This window comes from Oncorhynchus masou, chromosome 30, assembly GCF_036934945.1.
Source record: "Oncorhynchus masou masou isolate Uvic2021 chromosome 30, UVic_Omas_1.1, whole genome shotgun sequence".
Lineage (NCBI taxonomy): Eukaryota > Metazoa > Chordata > Actinopteri > Salmoniformes > Salmonidae > Oncorhynchus > Oncorhynchus masou.
Window position 1 is genome coordinate 42,180,599 of NC_088241.1, and position 26,428 is coordinate 42,207,026.

At 43.2% G+C, this 26,428-nt stretch overlaps 2 protein-coding genes across 4 annotated transcripts in view; both read left to right on the forward strand.

The window, feature by feature from the left end:
- The window catches only part of LOC135522624 (kinesin-1 heavy chain-like), a 28,739-nt gene extending 13,442 nt beyond the window's left edge, over positions 1–15,297 (forward strand). The window contains exons 9-25 of the mRNA XM_064949061.1: positions 1,903–2,007; positions 2,451–2,596; positions 3,157–3,305; positions 4,185–4,375; positions 4,579–4,647; positions 5,259–5,465; positions 6,162–6,305; positions 6,566–6,754; positions 6,996–7,113; positions 9,494–9,549; positions 9,852–9,961; positions 10,071–10,172; positions 10,355–10,487; positions 11,432–11,536; positions 11,937–12,153; positions 12,393–12,522; positions 12,758–15,297. Coding sequence (XP_064805133.1) covers positions 1,903–2,007; positions 2,451–2,596; positions 3,157–3,305; positions 4,185–4,375; positions 4,579–4,647; positions 5,259–5,465; positions 6,162–6,305; positions 6,566–6,754; positions 6,996–7,113; positions 9,494–9,549; positions 9,852–9,961; positions 10,071–10,172; positions 10,355–10,487; positions 11,432–11,536; positions 11,937–12,153; positions 12,393–12,511 — 2,160 coding nt within the window. The 3' untranslated portion in view covers positions 12,512–12,522; positions 12,758–15,297. The remainder of the gene's footprint in view (positions 1–1,902; positions 2,008–2,450; positions 2,597–3,156; positions 3,306–4,184; positions 4,376–4,578; positions 4,648–5,258; positions 5,466–6,161; positions 6,306–6,565; positions 6,755–6,995; positions 7,114–9,493; positions 9,550–9,851; positions 9,962–10,070; positions 10,173–10,354; positions 10,488–11,431; positions 11,537–11,936; positions 12,154–12,392; positions 12,523–12,757) is intronic.
- Positions 15,298–16,392: 1,095 nt separating this feature from the next.
- LOC135522625 (rho GTPase-activating protein 12-like) overlaps positions 16,393–26,428 on the forward strand; it is a 98,139-nt gene continuing 88,103 nt past the window's right edge. For all 3 annotated transcript variants that reach the window (XM_064949062.1, XM_064949064.1, XM_064949063.1), the window contains exons 1-2: positions 16,393–16,604; positions 24,078–24,935. In XM_064949062.1, coding sequence (XP_064805134.1) covers positions 24,123–24,935 — 813 coding nt within the window. In that variant the 5' untranslated portion in view covers positions 16,393–16,604; positions 24,078–24,122. The remainder of the gene's footprint in view (positions 16,605–24,077; positions 24,936–26,428) is intronic.

The following is a 26,428-nucleotide window of genomic DNA, read 5'->3' on the forward strand; positions in this document are numbered from 1 at the left end:
GCCGACCACATCGAAGGCCATGGATCAAGATCCTGTCCATGGGGTGTACTTGTACGTCAAGCTGCAGAAATAGGTGATGGGCTTCTGCCCTATAGGCTGTTCTGGCTTGGACAAGGCCACGTACTTGTACCACCACATCTTGGATTGCCTCGAGTGTTCAGCACATCTGTTACTCACACGACAACAGCAGTAATCTGTTTATTATTAATCTGATGATAATCCACATGATGGCATTAAGATCAAGCAAAGCCATTAACATGCTTTGTGGCCCTCTTTCATAATCAGTTTTTGTTACATCAATGTTTGTTTGTGGTCTCCTGTATTTTCTTTGTTAAGACTAGTGTGTTTTGGCAGCATAATCTACCTTAATCAGATATGGGCTGCGAAGCAAAATGGCACCGTATCCCCTACATAGTGCACATGGCACCCTCAGTGTTTCCCCTAGGATTTGTGGGGTACCTTTTTTTAGTAGGACTGGGAGAAGGTCACTTCTGGGGACTTTTTAAAAGCACATCATACTCAAATGCATGAAAATGTAATTATGTTGACACCATCTGAAATGTAATTTGATGGTAGCTGCTGCACTGTAGGGAGATGAGGAGCAAGTGGTGGCTGTACGCTCGTGGCTCTTATTTGCGCCACTGCTCACTCATTTTGCAACAAATATACTTTTTAATTTGTCACTCTGACCTTAAAGGGATAGTGTGAGATTTTGGCAGTTAAGCCCTTTTTCTTCTAACCCAGAGTCAGATGAACTCATGGATACCATTTATTTTAGGTGGCAGGAAGCGTTGGGCCAGTAAAGGTCGCTGGTTCGAATCCCTGAGCCAACTAGTTGAAAACTCTGCCTGTGTCCTTGAGCAAGGCACTCATCCCTAATTTGTCCATTAAGTCACACTGGGTAAGAGCGTCTGTTAAATGACTGAAATGCAAATGTCAAAATGTTATGTCTGCATGTAGTTTCGGAAGCCATTGCTAACTAGCATTAGCACAATGAATGGAAGTCTATGGGAACAGCTAGCATGCTAACTGTTCACATAGACTTCCATTCATTGCGCCTACGCTAGTTAACAATTGTCCTAACGCTAAGTAACAACTTTATTCAAACTGCATGCAGACTACCAATTTATATCCATGAGTTATTCTGACTCGGGTAGAAAAGGGGTTTAATTGCAACAATTGTGCCCTAAAAGCACATCTGGAAGAAATATTTAAAGGGGCCGTGCAGTTAAACCTGACTTCCCTTTAAAAAAAATAAAAAAAATACATTTAAATTATATTTCCACACAGGTCAAAGTAACACTGAAAATGATAATGCCCTTTTTGTGTAAAAGCTGTTTGAAAATAAATACTGGAATTTCAGGTTGAATAAACCTTTGTCCCACCTCATGACATCACAATGTGAACAGATTTATGATACCCAGACAAACAGTCATTGGTCTAAGGGGGTGTCTCAACACATCCTATTAGCCAATCAGGGCTGGGAATGTAAATATCTTCAAACTTGTTTCCTAACACCCACACGATCAAACTGAGCATTTCAAGGGCCGGAGGAGGCTCAGGGAAATAAATTGTGAAAAATATATTTTGGACTTATTTTCATTAAATAAATAGTGATTTAAACATTTAATAAATAAAAAAAATTTGAGTGACGGCAGGTGCTGCTGTTAAATGAATATAGGGGACACACTGGCACCCTTTTCCCTATTAATTATATATATCTATAGATATCTCTCGTGTACCACTAAATCGGGAATAGGATGCCATTTAGGACGCAACCATGTTTATCTTAGAATTTTCTGATCTAATATGAACTCAAGTGTTACACTCTTGTACTAGTGTTGTCATGAGGGTGGATTGTGTGGTGTGGTGGATTGTGATCTCCTAAATTTTTGTGTGTAGGTGGGTAAAACTGGAGCGGAGGGTGCGGTGCTGGAAGAAGCTAAAAACATCAACAAGTCCCTGTCTGCACTGGGCAACGTCATCTCTGCTCTGGCTGAAGGCTCGGTGAGATGACCGTAACGCTTCACTCGGCTCCCTTGGTGCTGGGGAGAATGATTGCGTCCCAAATGGCACCCTATCCCTTACGTAGTGTACTTCTTTTGAAAAGTTGTGCAGTATATAGGGAGTAGGGTGCCATTTGGGACTCTGATGTCAACAAACAGCTGTTTTAGCAGTAGGGGAGAAGATGGAGTACATATTGGATGAGGACATTTTGGAATAGGGTGGTGGGGTAAATATGCACGTGTCGAGCACAAAAGCACCATACCAATCTTGCCGTAAGTCAAAGCTGCTGCACTTGTAAAATGTACGTTCTCAGTGCATGAGCCAATGAGTTGGCTAGATGGCACACACAGATCTGGGACCAGGCTTTAATGTATTACCCTCCAGGAGAAAGCGATTAGTATTGTAGATTGACTGTGAAGCTCATGTCGCCCCCCCCTCTCCAGACCTATGTCCCATACAGAGACAGTAAGATGACCCGTATCCTGCAGGACTCTCTGGGTGGTAACTGTAGGACCACCATGGTCATCTGTGCCTCACCTTCTGCCTACAACGAGGCTGAGACCAAGTCCACACTGATGTTCGGACAGAGGTACGCTCTCAGCCCCTGGACTGTATATTTTATTTGGTTACTGTACCCCCAATAACATTTTAATCTCTCCGGACTACCCCCTCTATACAACTGATCATTAGGCCTATGTTCTCCGGTCATGGCTAGAAGGCATCCAGCTTTTGTCAAATTAACCCATTACACCTCTTTGTTTAGGATAATTAATGTAGCAGGTTAGGGTTAGCTAAAATGCACAAAAAAAAGAAGCTGGATACCATCTTGCCATGACCATGTTCTTCTGAGTCTTCCAAAGCACCCTGGTGCGGATTGGACAGGTACCCCCATGTCTACTAGTAACTGAGTTGAGAAACAATGCTGTAAATGACCCAGAATCAATAGTGTTGAAGTCAGTCAGTGGATGGAAGTGTTGTAAATGTCAATTGAATGAAGGTACCACAGAACTAAATAGAATTATTGGTTCTCTATGCTTAGTATGATGTTAGCAATGGCATGAATGCACTGCTATATGCTTTGAGTGGTCGGAAGTGGTTGACTTGTCAAACGCACTCCCACTCTGAAAGGTAACCGTTGTGTTACCTCAGAGCAAAGACCATTAAGAACACAGTGTGTCTGAACGTGGAGCTGACGGCAGAACAGTGGAAGAAGAAGTATGAAAGAGAAAAGGCGAAGAACACGACCTTGAGGAGCACCGTCACCTGGCTGGAGAACGAACTCAACCGCTGGAGAAACGGTGAGAGAAAAATAAGTAGTTATTCAGTTGGTGTTCTAGGATAATTGATTATATCATGAATAATGCTTGTGTCCTACTAGGTTTGAACAGGGTTGTGTTCATTAGTGCACTGCACACCGTAGCAAAATTGTTGCAATGGAAATCACGTTTAGAGTAAACAGTTTTCATTGCAGTAACGCATAGAACCCAGAAAATGGTCTGCCTGTTGAGTAGATACTACAGAAGCTGTCTTTCTTCTCTAACCATGGCCTAAAATGTACTTTAAGGTCCACCAGCCACTGTGGCAAATAGATTTTTTTTTAAATCTACCAGCCACTCAGATATTTTTTAGCAGCCCAAATATTTTTTGGGTCATAATTACATAAAAACAAAAAAATGCAATTAAAATAAACAGATTATGCTTTGTAATGTTTCTAAAACATGACATGTATTTTTAAGAAGTAATGTGGTATATTGCTACATTTTATTACCTTTCTCGGGACCCTAGTCTTTTAACCAAAATATCAGGTGAGAAAAAAAATGTTTAACTGCCCCTTTAAGGGGGGGTTACTGTGGTAACAGGGACATTTGAGTCCTAAGGTTGAAAAACAACCGAACTTGTAAACAAAACGATTCGCACGTGCTCATTATTAACTTTATACTTTTTACTTGCGAATGTAATGGTTGTATTGTAGAGCACTGCAAATTCAACACCCGCAAACATGACTGGTAAAATAGATATTCTTACGCACCAATACCTAAATCTACCCGCATTTGGCAGGTGTTAATTTTACGCCCAGTCTCTAACCCTGTGTCGTGTCCCTCTCCATGGCTGCATCCCTCCCCCTCTCCCTTCACCCCTCCCTTCATCCCTCCACCCCTCTGCCCTGCCTCCTGTAGGTGAGAGTGTGCCGGTGGAGGAGCAGTTTGACAAGGAGAAGGCTAATGCTGAGGTCCAGGCTCTAGACAACGTGGTGAATAATGAAAAGATGACCCCCTCGCCCAGCATCCCAGGGGTTAAACTGACTGACGCAGAGAAAGAGAAGTGCGAGGCTGAGCTGTCTAAACTCTACAAGCAGCTGGATGATAAGGTAAGGGAGCAGAGCATCACACTGCAACCCTAGGGTGCCATAAAGATTTCAATGACGTAGTCATTTAACTTATGTTTTACTGACGATATAGGTTTTCCTTGATAACACTTTGGTCTCAAAAACACCCCTCCTTTCTCTCTCTCCCCCTCCTTTCTCTCTCTCCCCCCTCCTTTATCTCTCGCTCTTCTCTCTCCCTCCAACAGGATGATGAGATCAACCAGCAGAGCCAGCTGGCAGAGAAACTGAAGCAGCAGATGCTGGACCAGGAGGAGGTGAACCCCCTCCCCTATTTTGCACCCCCCCTGCCGTGCATTTACTGCCCCCCTGCCGGGCCATTCTGTTAACTAGGCCATCAATCTGCCTGTATAGGCTCATCAGGGCCCAGAGATGGGGTCAAGCTGTTAGCTGACTGTTAACCCAGACACAGCTGGGTTAAAGAGGCACCTCTCAGCCTGCTGCTCATCCTGGGGAGAATCTGACATCCTAAAGCATGAAGCACAATGAGAATCTCACTACCGATAGACTGCCGATATGTACTTATCACAGTGGGAGGCCCTCCCTTCTCTTGCCTGAACAGAAGTGGTACCTGCTGCATGCTGACCCGGTAGCGATGAACCTACCGATTTTACTTGTAGAACCGCAATGCTTGTCAGTTGCCAACATCTTGTCTTTGACCAAACCAAAGAGCACAAACCCCCATAAAGCAAAGTACACAGATGCAATGCACAAAATGCTAAGTACTTCCTCCAAACTACCTAACCACTGTTAGGAAAGCATACATCCATCTTATTGGCCAAGTTAATACCTATTGGACAAGTTAATACCTCCCACCTACCTGTTTCAAAATGTTTTCTCCCTACTGAAAACTCTGTTCCTTCTCCAGCTGCTGGCCTCATCACGTCGTGACCACGACAACCTGCAGGTGGAGCTGAACCGTCTGCAGTCTGAAAATGAGGCGTCCAAGGAGGAGGTGAAGGAGGTGCTTCAGGCCCTGGAGGAGCTGGCTGTTAACTACGACCAGAAGAGTCAGGAGGTGGAAAACAAGACCAAGGAGTTTGAGGCTCTCAGTGAGGAGCTCAACCAGAAATCGGTTGGTTTTATTTTAAGTTACACGTTGCACAATGTTACGGGTTGGAACTTTGATAACTTTTATTTTAAAAAAGGAGAAAGAACGTCATTCACAAACTAAACTCACTTTTGTTGACTATTGCAGGTACAGCATATTTAAAAAAAAAAATATATATATATATTTTTTTAATTTACCCTTTATTTCACTAGGCAAGTCAGTTAAGAACAAATTCTTATTTACAATGTAGGCCTACCCCGGCCAAACCCTAACGACACTGGGCCAACTCCTATGGAACTCCCAATCACGGCCGGTTGTGATACAGCCTGGAATTGAACCAGGGTCTGTAGTGACACCTCTAGCACTGAGATGCAGTGTGTTAGACCGCTGCACCACTCAGAAACCCTTTAAAGAAATAGATATATGGGAAAAAATGAATGAAAATATGATATGAACTGAACAGGAAAATCTAGGAATTTATAGATTGTACCTGTAACCCTGATTAATCAATTAACAATGTCATTGATTCGCTCGTCCACCCAGCTAGTGTCCCAAGTCAGCTGTTGAATCATTAAGTCCCTGATTAGAAGAAAATAACAAAAACCATAAGTGTTTTGGCCCTCCAGGCATGGAGTTGAATACTGTGTAGGAGTTCACTGCATTGTGAACAAAGTTGGTTGGCATTTTGTGAAATCAACCTGTCCTGTTTGTCCTCCTCAGAGTATCCTGGTGTCCATTGACTCTGAGCTGCAGAAGCTGAAGGAGATGACCAACCACCAGAAGAAGAGGGTAACTGAGATGATGTCATCGCTGCTCAAAGACCTGGTAGAGATAGGCATCGCCGTGGGCAGCAACGACATCAAGGTACACATCATTCAGTGCCACACCAGCCAGTCATGGAATGGAAGCCCAGGATTGGGATACTTTTGGGAGGGGGAGCCTGTGTGGCTCTTATGTACCATTTAACCTCATCGCAAACCATACCTAACCTCATCCCAAACTTACGTAACCTCCTCCTAAGCTATGCATTATTTAAACTGTCTGATGCATGTCTTTTGCACGGTGACATTTGAGTCTAACATTTGTGCCTTTCCTCGCCTCCTCCCCCTTTCTCCCCCTCCCAGCAACATGAGGGCAGTGGTCTGATAGACGAGGAGTTTACGGTGGCTCGTCTGTACATCAGTAAGATGAAGTCGGAGGTGAAGACGATGGTGAAACGCAGCAAACAGCTGGAGAGCACCCAGGCCGATAGCAACCAGAAGATGGACGAGAACGAGAAGGAGCTGGCCGCCTGTCAGCTACGCATCTCACAGGTAACCATCGTTGACATCACCTGGTACAGAGGGCTCGGGGAGTGTGCCACTGGGTGGCTGTCACTCAAATTCAATTCTAATCACGTCTATTTCAATTCATTGAATGAAAAGCAATGAGGATAATTTGGATTGGGAATGTGATTACAGTTTACTCCCTGAATTCACTGAATTAAATGGAATCGACCCCAACCCTGGTTCCATTTATTACTACCTTTTCACTTTCTCTCGCTGTCTCTTCAAGCACGAGGCTAAGATCAAGTCCCTGACGGAGTACCTTCAGAACGTGGAGCAGAAGAAGAGACAGCTGGAGGAGAATGTAGACTCTCTGAACGAGGAGCTGGTCAAGATCAGCACTCAGGGTGACTACAACTTTTTAATTTTTAAAAATAATTTATTTGTCCTTTATTCAAATAGGAAGATCCCTCTTAACCGAGGAAGACCTGTCCCCAAGATGGCACATCACACATTCGTTATTGAACTGTGTATTTTTATATATTCTTTTTACAAACCGGACGGACATATTTGGCTAGAGGTTGACACCCAGCTTTTCAACAGCAGGGCTTGACATTCAGGTAAATTTGCTGGTGGCACACCCGGGTCAGTGCCACCTGAAAGCTACTGGCCAGATTTAAAAATAATAATACTGTGCCGGGGTCAAGATCTGACAGGAAAACGAATGATTTGTTCATAATTTTAGGTGATTTTTATCTTTCAATTCTGGACTGAGCAAGTAGCCTATACAGGGTTCATACAGACATTAGTATGTCAAATTCAAGGAATTTCAAGGAATATTTCAAGTACTTCATTGTAATTTTCAATGACCTACATTTTATATTTAATTGTTGTCATAGCTTATAGAAAAAAAGAAAATGATGCAGACAAAAAGTATGCGTTACCACTAAGAACAATGCTTTCTTTAATAGGCCTATCCAATAGCATTATGCATCGACAGTCACATTATTTCTACATGCTAAAATATGTCAGAATGTGGGCATTGCCTTACTAAATAGACAGCATGCTCCCAACACAAACGTTCTAATGAAGCCTGTTCACGTGGTAGATAGTCACTCGCCATTTGAGATGTTATTTTATCATGTTTTCAAATGAAAGCGACCAAAAAAACGTGTTCCTTTTAATAATAGAACACTTTGTATGGAAAACCAAGTCGAATGTTGGCTTTAATGTCATCTTGCTCATAATAACCACAACAGGTCAGCGCGACACCCTTCAATAGAAATAGCGGGAAACAAAGGAAAGCTGCTACATATTGCCGTTTCGAGCCCTGAAATGAAATCACAGAATAAGTATACTGATCAAAAATACAAACGCAACATGCAACAATTTCAACGGTTTTGCTGAGTTACAGTTAATTTAAGGAAATCAGTACATGTATAAAAAAAATATTTAAAAAAGTGTATTTATTTGGCCCTAATCTATGGTTTCACATGACTGGGCAGAGGCACAACCATGGGTGGGCCTGGGAGCGCGTAGGCGCACACACTGGGGAGCCAGACTCGGCCAATCAGAATAGTTTTTTTTCCCCACAAAAGGGATTACAGACAGAACTACTCCTCAGTTTCATCAACTATCAAGGTGGCTGGTCTCATGATTCCACAGGTGAAAAAGCCGGACGTGGAAGTTCTGGCCTGGCGTAGGTACACGTGGTCTGTGGTTGTGAGGCCGGTTGAACGTACTGCCAAATTCTCTAAAACAATGTTGGAGGCGGCTTATGGTAGAGAAATTAACATTTAAATTATCTGGCACAGTTCTGTTGGATATTCCTGCAGTCAGCATGTCAATTGCACGCTCCCTCAACACTTGAGACATCTGTGGCATTGTGCTGTGACAACTGCACATTATAGAGTGGCCTTTTTAAAATTGTCCCCAGTACAAGGTGCACCTGTGTAATGATCATGCTTTTAATCCGCTTCTTGATATGCCACACCTGTCAGGTGGATGGATTATCTTGGTAAAGGAGAAATGCTCGCTACCAGGGATGTAAACAAATTTGCGCACAATTTAACCTCAAAATAAAATAAGCTTCTTGTGCATTTGTAACATTTCTGGGATTTTTTTTTCAGCTCATGGAACATGGCACCAACACTTTACATGTTGCGTTTTATATTTTTGTTTCGTAAATATTGGAGCTGCAGAACTTCTAAATCGGCTCCCATAACTTCAATGTCTTTTTCAAGGACCAAATTGCCTAGAGAAAATGTCAGATTTTCAAGGTAGGCTATTCCAAGTAGACTAAATTGCACATCGCAAATATTCAACCAATATTTTGAACTTTTTAAATACCTGGCTTGCATTCTTGCCTTAGGATATATACCAGTAAATACTAACTTTGAACATCTTTCCTGCCTCTACCGCTGTCGGGTCTTCGGTGAGCTGCTCCACACAACAACCAGCTGTTTGAGAGCTGCACACTCTCTGCCCGACAGATTATAGGCTATATGTGTGCAGTGCCCTTGTGATAAATAATTGGAATAACAAACAGCTTCGCGAATCCATCTGTTTTTGAATACATTTTATAGCTTAGATTATAGATGGCATTATTACAATATTTTTTTTTCACTAGCTCGATCGGACTACGGACAGGGATGATCAACTGGCCCGGGGCGTTTCCCCAAACCTTCCCGGGCAAGCGGGCTGCCCTGTATGTCGAGCCCTGAACAGTATATCACTATCTAGTGGTGAAATGATTGCTGACACACATCTACTTTTCTCCCCTCACAGAGAAAGTCCAGGCTATGGAGAAGGAGAACGAGGTCCAAACTGCCACTGAAGTAAAGGTATGACCAACTGGATTTCTCCTGACAGGCTATTCTTTCCTCACTTGATAACTGGTTATCCATATTATTCTAACTTTTTTTTGTTTGTAATCAGTTGCATTTGTCTACAAGATTCTCCATGATTGTATATTTGATTCCTGTATGGGATAAATATACCAAATATATATATCTTTAGTCAAAAGTTGACTGCTATGAAAGTCCCGGTAGATAAGTGTCTGGTAAAAAAGACTATTATATTGTGTTGATACTTAGTTGTAATATATTTGTCGGTCACTACCTGTATATATGTCTGTTGTTCCTAGGAGGCAGTTGAGCATCAGATCCAGTCTCACCGTGAGGCCCATCAGAAACAGATCAGCAGCCTGAGAGACGAGCTGGACAGCAAGGAGAAACTCATCACTGAGCTGCAGGAGTAAGGGAACACGCGCACATTAAATCCTTGAGGTCCATTGGACACATGGAACAACTGTTATTTTCTAGTTCGATTCTGTCTCACTATGTCTGTATCTGTCTCTCTCCAGTCTGAATCAAGAGATCGTGCTGGAGCAGAAGCGTCTGAGGGTGGAACATGAGAAGCTCAAGTCCACCGACCAGGAGAAGAGCCGCAAGCTGCACGAGCTCACGTGCGTAAACACTCATCCGGTTGCCATCGTACCCACACGATCAATATTCACACACTATCATTTGTCCTTAGCTGATTTCGCTGCATAAATGAGAAGAAATAAATGACTGTCTGCAGCCATATGAACAACGGTGATGTGGCAATGGGGAGTCACCGATCTGGTTGTGTGTGTGTGTGTTACAGGGTGATGCAGGACAGGAGAGAGCAGGCCAGACAAGACTTGAAGGGACTGGAGGAGACTGTGGCTAAGGAGCTCCAGACCCTACACAATCTCAGAAAGCTGTTTGTTCAGGACCTGGCTACCAGAGTCAAGAAGGTAAAGCACACTGAGTTAGCTTTTTACAAGCAAGAGATGCACCACCCCCCTCCCCTCCATATTAGCATTTTTAGAAAGATCTAGAAGGAACCATATGAATCAGTTACTTTATCAGCCCTGTGTAATGAACAACATTCACATAATATTGCCCTTACATTGCACAGTACCATCATCACCGGGACAGTGCGGGATCCACGTTCAAATCCAATTTGATATTGCATGCGCCGAATACAACAGGTGTAGACTTTTCCGTTAAAATAAAACTGTTCCCTTTTAACCCTGGCCTGATGCGCCTGTTGAATGTTTAATGAACCTCCGCCCCAGACAAAAGAGGGAGGCTTTGGTAACTAGGTCAGCCTGAAGTTCTCTTCTTCAAAGGTGAAGATTTAAATAAGATGCTGTCTCTGTGTCCCAAATGGCGCCCTATCCTCTTTTTATAGTGGACTGCTTTTGACCAGGGCTCATAGGCTCCAAGGTAGTGCGCTATATAGGGAATAGGGTGCCATTTAGGACGCATCTGCTATGCTGCTGTGATTCAGAGACTATTATGAGGTTCTTCACCAACCCTCGGGCTTCAGGCTCTAGCTGGCTCACATAGATAAGATGGAGAGGAGAGAACGCGTGACCCTGGATCACATCAATAAGTTAGATTAAAAGTCCTATTTATCAGCTCTGAGTCACAAAAGTGATATTTGTGGTATTTTTTTTATTTGTGATGGTACCAACATTCCGACCTTGAAAGTCTATGGGTCAGTGAAAGGCATATTAATGTGGTATATTAATTTACTGCTTCCCAGTGCTCATTTCAAACTCTGAACTTGTGGCTTTATTAGTACCTTTTACAGAAAATGGAGAAGCGTGTGTCTCATAAATGATACATAAATGGAGAGTGAATGATACATGTGCTGTAAAACAAAATGTTCAGTAATGTATGTTTTCTGCAGAGTGCTGAGATGGACTCTGATGATACAGGGGGCAGTGCTGCTCAGAAACAGAAGATATCCTTTCTGGAGAACAACCTGGAACAGCTTACAAAAGTCCACAAACAGGTAAACAAAACGCATACATCTGATGTTATGAGTTCTTCCATGGCAGAGAAGTATCCTGCTATGATCGAATGGTATGGTTCACTAAAGTCAGTAAGCAGGTACAGAGCACAAAAGCAGAATGCACGTCCCCATTCATTTCAATGATGCCGTAATGGGTTCTATGCCTGTTCATTCTGTGGCACAGATCAGAGCCCTTTATTGTAATGGAAGGCTCTGTTACAGACATGCCAAATTACTCCAAGATACAAGTACTCTTCTGTCAACACAAATGTTCGTCACACGTCGAAAAGATACCAAGGACAACTGCAATGTGACTGAAAGAAAGAACAAATGAATTAGTGAGTGAAACCTGTATGTTTGGTCCCTGTCTATTTCGCTCACTCACTACACCCCCCCCTAGCTGGTGCGTGATAATGCCGACCTGCGCTGTGAGCTTCCTAAACTGGAGAAGCGCCTGCGTGCTACAGCTGAGCGGGTCAAGGCCCTGGAGTCTGCCCTGAAGGAGGCCAAAGAGAACGCTGCACGTGACCGCAAACGTTACCAGCTGGAGGTGGACCGCATCAAGGAGGCCGTCAGGGCTAAGAACATGGCCAGGAGGGGCCACTCGGCTCAGATCGGTGAGGAGCGAGCACACACACAGGCATAAACACATGTATTCATACACACACAGTCATTCATATTCACACACACTGATTTTAAAAGTTTAACGCTAGTTTTTTTTTCCCCCCGGAGAGATCTGTCCTTTGTTCTATAAATACACTTAAATTACAGTTTGGTCTTTTCAGACACTAAATAGTGATGCCAATAGTGTTCCTTTGATGGTATGTAAACTTTGCTGTGCCTCTATCCTCCCCAGCCAAACCTATCCGGCCTGGCCAGCCTCCTGTGGCATCCCCCACCCACCCCAACGTCAACCGGACTGGGCTCTTCAACAACCAGCCCACCGCCATCAGAGGAGGAGGGGCCACGCAATGAAGGAACGAGAAGTAAGTCGAGGCCTCTCCGAAGACTTTACTGAGCCAGTTCGCTTGGGTAGAAAATATTTTGAAACCGTGAGGCACTATCTGAATTTGTCCAATAAGAACACAGATACTCGTTTTCCGTTGCTAACAGATGTACTACTGAACACGACCCTGTTTTTTTTTTATAGACCAGCCAAAGCTTAAACAAGTCTTGCTTTTCCTCCACTCATTTTGTCTTCTGTCTCTCTTTGTCCTTCAGTTGCTGAAGAAGATAAACATATTCACAGTCATACTAAGATGCAAAGATCACCCACAGGAGCTGGCATTCCCACTACACAGAACTTGTCACATGACATGGGACGATTCTTCCAGTATCAACGTTTATAATCTATATGAAATAGACACAGGCTGTACAGTTATTTTTCCTGATCCTTTTTGTTTGAATGAAATTGATTTCCTTACAAAACAAAAGACAAAGATCAAACCATAGAATAAAAGTGCGATCTTGGAGCCTGGCGACATGAACAACATGTAACTAATAACGCGTACTCATAGCTCTTCCATTTTATCTGTCGCACAGCAGTGTGTCCATTAATGTCCTAAAAGGTTTTAGTCTGCACTTTGCCACGTTGAATGTATGTTGTCGCAGGTTCTCCCCCCAAAAATATAAGATTTTTTTTTTTTTAAAGACAAAGTTAGGAAAATCTGCTGAGAAGCATCCTAGCCTGATTATCCATGTACAGTATATCATCAAATTAACCCTGCTGTCTAGATTAAAATAAGCTTTATCAAAGGTATACAAATACACTACTGTCCTCTATTGTACAGTTAGATTGAGCTCTGACATTTTTACTTTCTCTTTGACGTTTGTTTCTTACGGGGCTAAAATGCTGTGGTGGAACACATCTTCCGGACCATGCACTTGTGATTGACAGAAAATGACTCCCAAATGGCACCCTGTTCTCTTTCTAATGCACTACAAGAGCTTGGTCAAAAGTAGTGCACTAAATGGGGAATAGGGTGCAATTTGAGATGAATCCTGTTGGATAGGACAACTGTGAGGCGAATGGCAAAAAGTGAGAATTTTTTCACATTGGAAAATGAAGCTGCTTCAGTGTCACACCTATCTAAGCTATTCAGTCCATGTTAACATACTGTATGATGACATTTTATAATGGTTGAACTGCAATGTTCCCTATCAATCAATGTACGTCAATACCAGCACATGCAAGTGCTTCGTATCCCCTTTGATAAAATTGAAGAAATGCAACACGTCTTGTCCTAGTGATGTCAATGTTATCACTGAAGAGAAAAGTACCGTCAGTGGAAAGATGACCTCTCGGACCACAAAAAGATTGTTCTAGATGCTTGACTGTCCTGACGAATTTGTCAAGTTTATGATGTGTCACTATGCCAGCGTATCCCTCTACTTCGCCTATCATAAGGACATGTTAGATAATGCTCTATATCGAAGATGACGTTTAAACAAATGTTCTCCGGCAAAAATATAGAAATAGGTTTTTATTTAACTTTTTTTCTCCCCCCCACCCCCCCCAATGGGATAGTGTGTAGTAGTTTGTGTGAGAACTCGTATGAGCCCCTCACTTTAGCCCAATCATGAGTTTCATAGTGTCTTGTTTCTGTGCCTACTGCCTGTGTAGTTGTGTGGTTTGGGCATACATTTGAGTGATTCTGTTTTTCCTCTCTGTATTCAACTTTTTTCATCGGTGTCTGAATCTCTCCTCAAAATTCTTCAGCAACCCAACTTTTTCATTTTATGACTCTGCACACCTGCCTCTTGTATGCAGGGGTTTTCTTGGGGGACTGGAGAATTGGGATCTGCGTCAACACTCACATGCCCAAACTAGCCAATGCATTGCTTCATTCTAAGTAACCTTGTCTCCTTCTAATTGTGTCTAGTTAACAAGATTACAGTCTCAGTGGGATGCTAATGTGGATGTAGGAACGGAGCCTGTCTTGTCCACGCAGTCACCAATCTTCATAACACCATCCTCCCCTAGCTACAGTCGATAGATGGCATCTGAGTTATTTATTGGTGTGTAGGCAGGATGAAAGCTTTAGAGGCTGCCATTTCTTTTAACTACCTAAATTTTGTTTTTTTGTTTACCGTTATTGATTTGACTATTTTGTATCCTCCATTGCTTAGAAAATGAAATGATCCAAAACATTGTCCTTCCTTCCCAATACTGTGTAAAACAGAAGCATCTGCGAAGACTGTCTGGTATTAGCCCAGTGCTGTACAGACCTGACTATAGTGAGTGCAATATGGATCAGTTATTGTGAAGAAGGTTTAAGGTGGGGGAGTGGGACCTGCATTATAAAAAAGTAAAACAAACTAAAACTAACGAATCAGTCTCCTGACTTGGTTTGTCATGTGTGATATTTGAAGTTGAAATTTAGCCTGAAGCACTTTTTGAAATGTATCTTGGATTACAACTCTTTAAGTGTCATAACTGTACCTGCCATAAAGGATCGCTCAAATACCGATTCTGCTCCTTTTCTGCAAAAAGAAAAACACAAATAAGCGAAGCATAACCGGAGTTGTTCTGTCTTTGGTTTGTAAACTAATAATCAAATGATTGTCTGAGAACTTGTGGTCTGGCCAGGTTACATGGTCGGCACTGTCTGTGTATGATGCAAATTGTGTGTGTATATTTTATATATAACCCTAGGGAGATCATTGCAGTGTTCTGCACATCGTTATCCTCAAGTGCTTTCTGTAGCCTTGGTTCCCAAGATTTTACCCTAGAGTTGAAACCAATAAAGTCTCAGAGAGAAGTCCGTGCACTGCTTACTCATTTATCGTGGTCAACTTTTTTCATCAGGAACGGGAAGGAAACGCTCTCCAACCTTGCTTTCCAAAATCAATGAATTGAGAAGCGAAGTGGAGAGGAAATTCAGCAACTCGGAGGCCATTGGAAGTTGACGAACCTGCTTCTTTGTTAAAAGTGAATGTTGCCTCTTGGTTGGAGTTTTTATGATTGTATCACATGGAAAGGATGGGGTCCATATATCATACTGAGTAAAGACTACACCCTTGTCTGATAGAATAGTAAATGTGGTTTAAAAATGCTTGTTGCTCATGGCATTGATTGCCCAGCCCTACCAGTAGATTACCTGCATTCTGTAGCAGGTAATGGGCCGTTGGATGCACTGGCCCATTCACACCAGCAGAGCACGCTATGGTACAGTCACACACACTATCAAATAACGGAATCTGATGAGTGGAAAAACAAGCTATTGTACATTTTGGTGATATGGTTTCAGTAATTGTTTTTAGTTAGCTTTCACAGGACTGGCTTTTTGAAAGACTGGCTTTTCTTAGAAAGAATGCTGATTTAGTTTTGGTGCGGATAATTTGGACAAATCCGAATTTGGCAACTCCAAATCCCCCGTAATCTATTATTAAATAATTAGATAATTGTGGGGCAGTCTTGAAACGTCTGTCACAGATTTGGCTTGAGATGGTAACCGATGGTGACTTAAGAAACTGAGACGGTAAATTAGGAGCTCTTTCTTTATGGAGCTGTCTTGATGATCACCAGACCCATTGTAATTTCAATTGTCAGATCATTGCGACTAATAGAGACCCATATCAACCCCATCACGTTACACATGTGGCATGGGATCTAGTAGCCTATAGGCTAAACCAATAAACCACATTTGTTACAAATTAAACTGTAATTTTGAACAAACAACCTATTTTCGAAATTAAGACTGGTAGAATAGCTTCCAATGAAAGCAAGTGGTAGCCTATTGCCACTAGGTGAGACTATTGACCACCAGATGGCATGCCAGGAGTAGCCTATCGTCCATCAAAGTTGGCAGACAGACAGACAGACAGACAGACACAGGCTAGGCAGGCAGGGTGGGAGAACCGACCAACCCAGCGCTCACAAGCGACAGCACCACCGCAGAGTGAAAACGAGGCGGGGGATTGGGAACACTGAATACAGAGCTAGCGTACTCGAGTCGCGTACTGGAGCAGCTAAGATCACTGATATATCTGGAGGAAAAGTTCCGCACAAAACAAACCGCCGTTGGCCAGCTTATTCTTTGAAGAGAAAGAAGATACCGTTGAAAAGGTGTGTAGGCTTACGTTACATCATTCATCGCAAGACCGCAGATAGTTATTGGTTACTTCCAGAGTTACCTTGTTGTAATGCATAGTTGCAAAAACGACTGGCTACTTTGGTTTCTTCGACCTCGAGTTCCTTCACAGAGGGGTGCATTAGAACCTACTGTTGTGGTGTAGTAACATAACTATATTTGTAAACGTGAGCTCTGTTTTGATATTTAGGCTACAACGCTGGGTGATATCGGGGTGCCAATATTGTTTTGGTTGTATGTACGTGGTTTTTCACGTGGAACACTGGCTACATTTTTGTACAACGCATTGCTTTCTTAGCATAGGTAGCCTACAATTGGTAAACAGATTATTCCTAACAGGTTCCTAATAGTTTGATATGAATCACATCTGTGTCAAATGTTTCTTAAAGGGATATTTTTTTCCTCAGCTTTGTCCACCACAACTAACGTTAGTGGCTATTAGTGGCACTAGCCAGACTTTCCTGGTTTGGGAATGAGCGTTTCTGTCTCGTCAGGGTCTTTTGTTGAAATTGAATATGGATTAAACTCCTTTTGTTGTATTTGAATGGTGCTTTTCCATCTAGACTTACCACCACACCAGCGTGTCGCCAGTGTTTTATGTTAATGTTAACACTAGAGCTATTGTGTTTCCACCAGGCCAGGGAGTTATGGAATAAAAGACTGGCCAGCAGAATCAACAACCTCCATCATTCAAGACTGTTGCTTTGTGAAACGGTGTTAAAGTTAGGCATTGTTATGTAAATGAAAGGTACCCAAGACCTTGCCTTGGCTCCAAGTCAGAGCAGGTCTGCTGGAGCCGAGTTACATGATTTTTGGTGTCCATTACTGGGCGTTACAGGAAAGCCCCATAGAAACCACCGCCATAGATTTATAAACTAAACATTTTTTTTCTTGGCGATACTTTCTTCATTTTTGATTCGGTTAAATGTCCGTTTCCAGTTGCAGGTGGTTCTACAAAAAAAAAACCTCAAAGATATTAAATCCATGTTTTTGCTTTGCCAAGTTGTTGAATGCAATGCACCATTACTTATCCCCATCCACACACCAATTTACAACTACAATTGGAAAAACATTTGAACAGCAGTAGGCCTATATGCACATGTTGTTGGCTACCGCACAGCCTTGGTGACATCTGTTATTCTGTTTCCAATAGAACCACTGGGACAAAGGCATGTAGAATCTCAGTGTTGTGGTGCTTGTGTGGCCAGCGATGCGTAGATGTGTGAAAATGAAAGCATAGTTAATGTTCCTTACATAATGATAATCCATCCATCATCCTCAGACCGTAGGACAGGTCCCCCAGTTTGTCCGATTTCTTTCTTTCTAATAATAGGACATATTGTTCTACATAATAATTTCCAACGATCCATTTAGTGTGTGGCTGTGGATGGATGGAGAGATCGTCACAATAAGCTGATGCTTAAGATCAGGGGTGTCAAACAGATTTTGCCCCTCGGGCCGCATTCAGTCTTCAATGAGTTCCGGGAGGCTGCACTGTTCACGGGTTATATTTCATCCCCTTCAAAGTTTGGGGAAAAAAATAGTCTTCTAGCCATCGTTTTTCGAATTTTTGATGTTCCCTGACTGTCTAGCTTTAATTTCGGTGATTATTAGAGAGTTCTGGACACAGTCAAAAAACTGTATGAATGTATGCCCCATGGGCCATATGTTTGACAACCCCACTTTAGATCTTATCATGGGGCGCTTATAGATCTTATTGGTGCATAGCCTACAGGTGAACTGAACATCAAGATAAGCATGAATAATACCCTATTATGTGCGGTATAAAAGATGGTAATCAACAAGTCGCCTAGTATTTTGGAGCTCATTCAATAAATAGGGTGAGACCTCCCAAAGGTGAGCCATTGCCATTTTGAAAGGTATTTTTACTTGTCTGCTGTTTTGATTTTAATCAATAACAGAGCAACTAGTTGGCTTATATTGCTTAAGGACGGACTGTAATTTGTTCTTCTTAGAGCAGAGAATTTATCTGAGATGGATTGCAATTCCCTGTTTCCTGTTTCACAGCCTGCCACAGAAATGAATGACACATCTGTCGGAGTGTGCGTCCCAAATAGCACCCTATTCCCTATATACTGCACTACTTTTGACCAGGGCCCATAGGGGAAATAGGGTTCTATTTAGGATGCAGACAGAGAGAGGGGAGTCGGCCTTCAAAAACACTGTTACTCAACCTGTCAGTTTCATTGTTTCCCAGAAGTCAGCCGTATTTACAGTTAGCTGTAGTTTAGAATGGGTTGATTTAAGTGTCGGAAGTAATGCTTCGGCTCCATCACCAGTTTTCTTATCTGGGTTTTGAGGTTTGTTGTGGGTTTGATTGACACCTCTTCCATAAAAGTCATCCATTGGTTCAATTGTGTTGCCATGGAAATCTCAGACCAGGAATATTACGGAGAGCAACTTTTTGTTAGAACTGTAGATTAGTTATAAACATAATATTGCGGTCTTTAGATATAATGACACTGCCTCCTTGGGGAAACGGAGCCTAATGTATAACTCGCACAAACATAATGCCTTGTCCCGTTCTGTCTACTCTAGCCAACACTTACTGTATATCACTAATGTATATCATGCAATACATTTACAAGGAACAATATACCGTTTGCTTACAATGTGTACAGTATGAAATGAGGCTACAGAGTGCCCAAACAAAGTTAATCATCCATCTTAGGAGGTGGTGGCATGATGAAAAGGTATGTGAGCCTGTTAGGGAGTGATTGCTGTGGGTATGCAGCACCACTCGTGTTGCTGTTATCGGTATTAATGGCAGTCGCCAGTCTCCAGTCCCTCCTCTTTACACCATGTGTGTGTCAGTGAGTAAGTCAGTCTCCCCTCTTCACACCCATAGATATGCTGGGTAGTGTAAGCTGAAGAGGGAGAGCTCTGGTTCCTGCGTGTGACACGAGAGGACGTGTGACAGAAGTACACATACGGGCTCCACATGCTTCCTAAGCGGAACAGTTCAGAAAGAGTTTGTGCGCATATTGACATTTTGTGACGTTTTGGACTTCGGGCACACAATTGTTTTCTCGGGGCCAGCCGATGTTTGGGAGCCAAAGTCTACACCCCTTCTTCCATGATAGGTCAACTGTAGGGATTCTTCAATAAAGTATTTTTGTCATTCAACGAGCGCTTGTTTTCATGCACATTTTTGTTCTTTGAGAAATAGTGCACCAAACATGTTAGTTAGATGTAAAATTGCGCGACGAAGATATCCTCTGCAAAATCCTCAAAATGAATAACCAATTTCTTGATTCCGGGATGATGGCCTTCATAGCAGACTTCCTGTGTCTGTTCTTTTGCCCATCTTAATCTTTTATCTTTATTGGCCAGTCTGAGATATGGCTTTTTCTTTGCAACTCTGCCTAGAAGGCCAGCATCCCGGAGTCAGCTTTTCACTGTTGACGTTAATACTGGTGTTTTGTGGGTACTATTTAATGAAGCTGCCAGTTGAGGACTTGTGAGGTGTCTGTTTCTCAGACTAGACCCTCTAATGTACTTGTCCTCTTGCTCAGTTGTGCGCCGGGGCCTCCCACTCCTACTTTTATTCTGGTTAGTGCCAGTTTGCGCTGTTCTGTGAAGGGACTAGTACACAGCGTTGTACCAGATCTTCGGTTTCTTGGCGATTTCTCACATGTAATAGCCTTCATTTCTCAGAACAAGAATACACTGACGAGATTCAGAAGAAAGATCTTTGTTTCTGGCCATTTTGAGCCTGTAATCGAACCCACAAATGCTGATGCTTCAGATACTCAACTAGTCTAAAGAAGGACAGTTTTATTGCTTCTTTAATTAGTACAACAGTTTTCAGTTGTGCTAACGTAATTGCAAAATGATTTTATAATTATCAATTAGCCTTTTAAAATGATAAACTTGGATTAGCTAACACAACGTGATATTGGAACACAGGAGTGATGGTTGCTGATAATGGGCCTCTGTACGCCTATGTAGATATTTCATACAAAATCAGCCGTTCCCAGCTACAATATTCATTTACAGCATTAACAATATTTATACTGTATTTCTGATCAATTTGATGTGATTTTAGTGTGCAAAAAATTTGCTTTTCTTTCAATAACAAGGACATTTCGAAGTGACCCCAAAATTTTGAAAGGTAGTGTATATACACTGTATATACAGTCGAAGTCGGAGGGTTACATACACTTAGGTTGGCATCATTAAAACACATTTTTCAACCACTCCACAAATTTCTTGTTAACAAACTATAGTTTTGGTTGGACATCTACTTTGTGCATGACATTTTCCATTAATTGTTTACAGACAGATTATTTCACTTCTAATTCGCTGTATCACAATTCCAGTGGGCCAGAAGATTACATACACAAAGTTGACTGTGCCTTTAAACAGCTTGGAATATTCCAGAAAATGATGTCATTGCTTTAGAAGCTTCTGATTGGCTAATTGGCATAATTTGAGTCAATTGGGGGTGTACCTGTGGATGTATTTCAAGGTCTACCTTCAAACTCAGTGCCTCTTTGCTTGACATCATGGGAAATTAAAAAGAAATCAGCCAAGACCTCTGAAAAACAATTGTTGACCTCCACAAGTCTGGTTCATCCTTGGGAGCAATTTCCAAACTCCTGAAGGTACCACGTTCATCTGTACAAACAATAGTATGCAAGTATTAACACCATGGGACCACACAGCCATCATACCGCTCAGGAAGGAGATTCTGTCTCTTAGAGATGAAAGTACTTTGGTGCGAAAAGTGTAAATAAATTCCAGAACAACAGCAGAGGACCTTGTGAAGATGCTGGAGGAAACGGGTACAAAAGTATCTATATCCACAGTGAAATGAGTCCTATATCGACATAACCTGAAAGGCCGCTCAGCAAGTAAGAAGCCACTGCTCCAAAACCGCAATAAAAAAAGACAGACTACGGTTTGCAACTGCACACGGGGAGAAAAATAGCACCTTTTCAAGAAATGTCCTCTAGTCTGATGAAACAAAATAGAACTGTTTGGCCATAGTGACCATTGTTTGGAGGAAAAAGGAGGAAGCTTGCAAGCCGAAGAACACCATCCCAACGGTGAAGCACGGGGGTAGCAGCATCATGTTGTGGGGGTGCTTTGGTGCAGGAGGGACGGGTGCACTTCACAAAATAGATGGTATCATGAGCCAGGAAAATTATGTGGATATATTGAAGCAATGTCTCAAGACGTCAGTCAGGAAGTTAAAGCTTGGTTGCTAATGGGTTTTCCAAATGGACAATGACCTCAAGCATACTTCCAGAAGTTGTGTCAAGGTATTGGAGTGGCCATCACAAAGCCATGACCTCAATCCTATAGAACATTTGTGGACAGAACTGAAAAAGCGTGTGCGAGCAAAGAGGTCTACAAACCTGACTCAGTTACACCAGCTCTGTCAGGAGGAATGTGCCAAAATTCAACCAACTTATTTTGGAAGGCTACCGAAAACGTTTGACCCAAGTTAAACAATTCAAACACTATGACATTCAATTAGTATTTGGTAGATGTAAACTGCTGACCCACTGGGAATGTGACAAAGAAATAAAAGCTGAAATAAATAATTCCCTCTACTATTATTCTGACATTTCACATTATTAAAATAAAGTGATGATCCTAACTGACCTAAGACAGGGAATTTTTACTAGGACTAAATGTCAGGAATTGTGAGAAACTGAGATTTAAATCTATTTGGCTAAGGTGTATGTAAACTTCCGACTTCAACTGTTCATGGCCATTAAGGCCAGATCATTCTTCAAGATGTTCAAACGTTCATAGATGACCAGCAGGGTCAAATAATAATCACAGTGGTTGTTGAGGGTGCAAAAGGTCAGCACCTCAGGAGTAAATGTCAGTTGGCTTTTCATAGCCGAGCATTCAGAGGTCATAACAGCAGGTGCGGCAGAGAGAGGGAGGGGCTGGAAAACAGCAGGTCCGGGACAATGTATCACGTCCGGGGAATAGTTCAGGGTTCCATAGCCGCAGCCTGTTGCTCAGGTGGCTGAGGTCCTGTGCGTAGTTATATGGATTGTTACACTTTGAAATCAATCGTTCTTGTTTGGCATGCATTTTAAAGTGAGAAAATACTTCTGTTAAGTATTTCCATTAACGTGGAATTGCTCTGTAGCAGAACATCCTGATCGATGTACAGTCGCCGCTCTGTGATAGCCTATTCTCTGTCACTCCCACTCACTCCCAGACCACTGTAACTACCAGATATCTATTCTTGGTGGGAGGCTGTTGTGTGTGTCCTCTGCCACCGTGGCTAAATGTGTGCGTTCATATCCCTTTACATACGAGGGACCATCCTCTATATAGACACAGCATAGACTCACGCCTCAGAAAAGCACCTGCTTTTTCCTGCCTCTTCGGGATGTCAGACAGACTGCAGTGGATGCTATTTAAAGGAGCATAAGGATTATCTGACACGAGGGAGTTCTGGATGGAAGCTACTCTGGCAGGGGAGCCCCTCAACCTTGCGTTGATGTTGATGGGTATTTCTAGGTGCTATGTCAGGGGATTTTCAATGTCGGATACTGTAGATCACTGACAGTGCTTCCAAACCAGAGGAAGACCCAATTCCCAGTCAAGAAAACAAGGGGAGGAGGGTCTTGGCTGTCACTAGATGCAGTAAAAATGTGAATGAAGTAAGGGATTTTGTGTCCTCTGAGAAACCGAAGGAAATGGTTAGCTCCAGTCAGAGCCTTAAATATTCCAAATAAGGCCGTGGTGCCTGTAGGCTACTGTTTTTGCTTTATTTATAGTAGACCTATATTAGTAATACTATATGCAACTCTGGCCATTTTAGGCTTTATTTAGGACAGTGTGTCTCTCTGCCATTGTCATCTGATCACAAGAAGGCTCTGTGTGTGTGTGGGTTGGCCTCACCTGTGTTCCTTTGAGGTTAGTTGAGGTTTCCGCTGTGGATTTCCTATCCAGTCATATCTGTAGCCGCAGCCATCTCTTTCTCTTTCTGATTCTGTGGGTTTAAAGCTGGTTTTGAAAATGAGTGAATTAGCACCTGTATGATCTTCACTTACTGAGAATAGCTTGTGACCTCATGCCAGTGTTGTCTGAGAGAGACTTGTGGGAGGAAGTCCGTAATAAAGTAGGATTTAAAGGCGAGTGTTGTTGTGATGAGTAGTAGTGTCTGTTTGTGTTGGATTACATTAAAGTTTCAATCCCATTCAGACAGAGGGCTGTAAAAGTACGGTCTTTATGCAGGGTCAGGGTGGTCGGTAGGGGGTAGAAATAAAGTCCTTAGCCTGTGATGAAAGAAGGTACCAACCTTGGAGAACAATAATAGTCTTTGGCAGGATCAAGTTTCAACTTGATTTGTCCCAGAGGTCAATTGGCTTTGGTTTAGCATAAAAACCGCTAAATAATGCAGTCAAAAATGAAACCGGAACTGAAACCTTCCTATTTTCTTCTCCCTGCAGTCGAGCTGATCCCCAGTGAGAGATGTGGATCCCCCCAGCCCTCCAATGCTGAGCACCAATAGAGGTCAAAGGTCGACACGGTTAGAAGGGGTCAACACCATCATGGCTGACAGAGATGGGCATGGCGGCGGGGTGGATGTGCCCACCATCGCCCCAGGCCAGGTGTACGTGGAGGTGGAGTACGACTATGAGTACACGGCCAAGGACAAGCTGATCTCCATCAGGCAGGGGGAGTGCTACATGCTGGTCAGGAAGACCAACGAGGACTGGTGGCAGGTGAGGAAGGAGGAGGGGATGAAAGCCTTCTATGTCCCAGCACAGTACGTCAGGGAAGTGCGCCGGGCGCTCATGCCCCCTCAGAAGCCTCCCGTGTCGTGCGGGATTGGTGGGGTGAGTGGGGCGTTCCGTGTGAAGCCTACAGTTCTGGATATATGCAGAGCGTCCAATGAGAACCTCAACAACAGGCCGCCTCAGGAGATGTCTAGTTTTGGGCGTCCGTCGCCCTCCTCCACGCCGTCGCCCTTTCCGGTGCACGTCACCCCGCCCGCTCTGCCCAAGGACGCCAACCAGAACCCGGGCAGCCCGCGGCACAACAAGCCCCCTGGTGTAGCCGAGCTGGTGCTCCTACACAACAACAATAACCATCACCACAGCAACAACTCCACGTTACCACGGATGCGGGCGGACTCTCCGCCCCCCAGGGCCCCTTACAACGACCATAAACGCCACCAGGGAAGTGATGATACAGAACAGACCCCCTCCTCTTCTGGCGACTCCCCGGGGGAGGGGTCGGAGACGCTCCGGAACGACTCTGAGTCTGGAGACGACCTAAGTAGCAGCTCTGCTGAACACATGCAGGTAGGAGACAGTATGATGAACATGCTGTTGTTAAATGGGAACCGACACACCCATGATTATTACAGCCCTTTCTCTATCCAGCATCCTCTTTTCTCCCTTGCTCTCTTTTTCATCCATATCCCTGGCTCGCTTGAAGACATTAGCTGATAAGTGTCCTCCTTCCCATCTCTCCCTCCTGTCAGATTAGATTTTGATTGATTGCGGGTCTCTCCTCCACTGTGTCCTGCGGAGCTGCCTTCGTTCACCAGCCCCCATGGACAATGCTGTTTTATTCCACCCCATTGCCTTGAATACACTTGGCCTCATTTGCCAGATCTGACAAGAGCAGCAACAGTTGCTGCAGGTGCCTATTAATAAAGATGCTCCTCGTGTTCGTGTTGGGCCATTTAAAGACTAAATAGGGTGTTCATAGCACCACTGTTACATCTGAAGGTCCTGTAGTTGAGTGTGGTTGTCGGACCTACACGGGACATACACTGGAGTGATATGCTGATCCATGAAGCAGGTGTCTGGTTTTGGATGTAGTTGCTGGTGAGGTCAGTTTTGAGGGGTCAACTTCAACAGTGGAATATATTGCTGATGAGTTTGGAGCCTAAACTTTCCTTTGTACCAACAGGTCTCTCTCTCTCAGCAAGCGGGTAGAATGGCTCTGGGAGCCTCCGAGTCTAGAGCAGAGGGCAATGGGAGTCTCAGTTGAGTGTCCACCTCAGCAACAGCATGTGTGTAACTCGCAGACCTCACCAAGGTTGATCATGTAGGTCTCCTCCTCCCACCTCCATTATGACTCATTGTCATCATCAGGAGAGGCCTGGATCATCCGGTCTGTCTCTGTCTGAGGTGTAAATGAATGAACCTGTGAATAAAATGACAAGAGGAGTCCCTCTTGTGAAGGAGGTGGTGGTCTACAGAAGGAGCAGATGGATTTGGGAGCATTTTTTTTTAGGTTCTTTCTAAATTCAGGCAGTGGGTAGATTATGTGAAGGTTCTTTGTCGAGAAGGAGGCAGAAGGCGGCTGAGGAACAAAGAGAGGGTCTGGGCTTGAATAGAAACTAGGTCATATCAGCTGAGGATCAGTCTTCTCGGCTCTGTCGCCCCACTGTGTGTGTGTGTGTGTGTGTGTGTGTGTGTGCAAAGAGTGAAAGCCATGTGCTAGGGGTTAGAGGAGAGAGAGAGAATGGAACCAATGGTCTGCAGACCATGACAAGATTTGAATGTTTTTTGTTGTAAAACAATGATGAAATCCCAACCAGCTGCATGCAAAATGATGTCTAATTCACCAGAATTAATTTCATGCTTGTCAAACTGGTGACCATAATCATACACATTTGCCCCGGTCATTTACATGTTACTTGTGCATCAAGGGGTTTTTGTCATAATTATTTTGACAGATTGTAGTGGGTAGTTGCAACTGAGCGTATGCCTAGCCCACGGCAAATTGGCTCTGCCAGTGAACCGCGGAGCTCACTCACTGTCTGGTCAGGTGAAACCCGCTC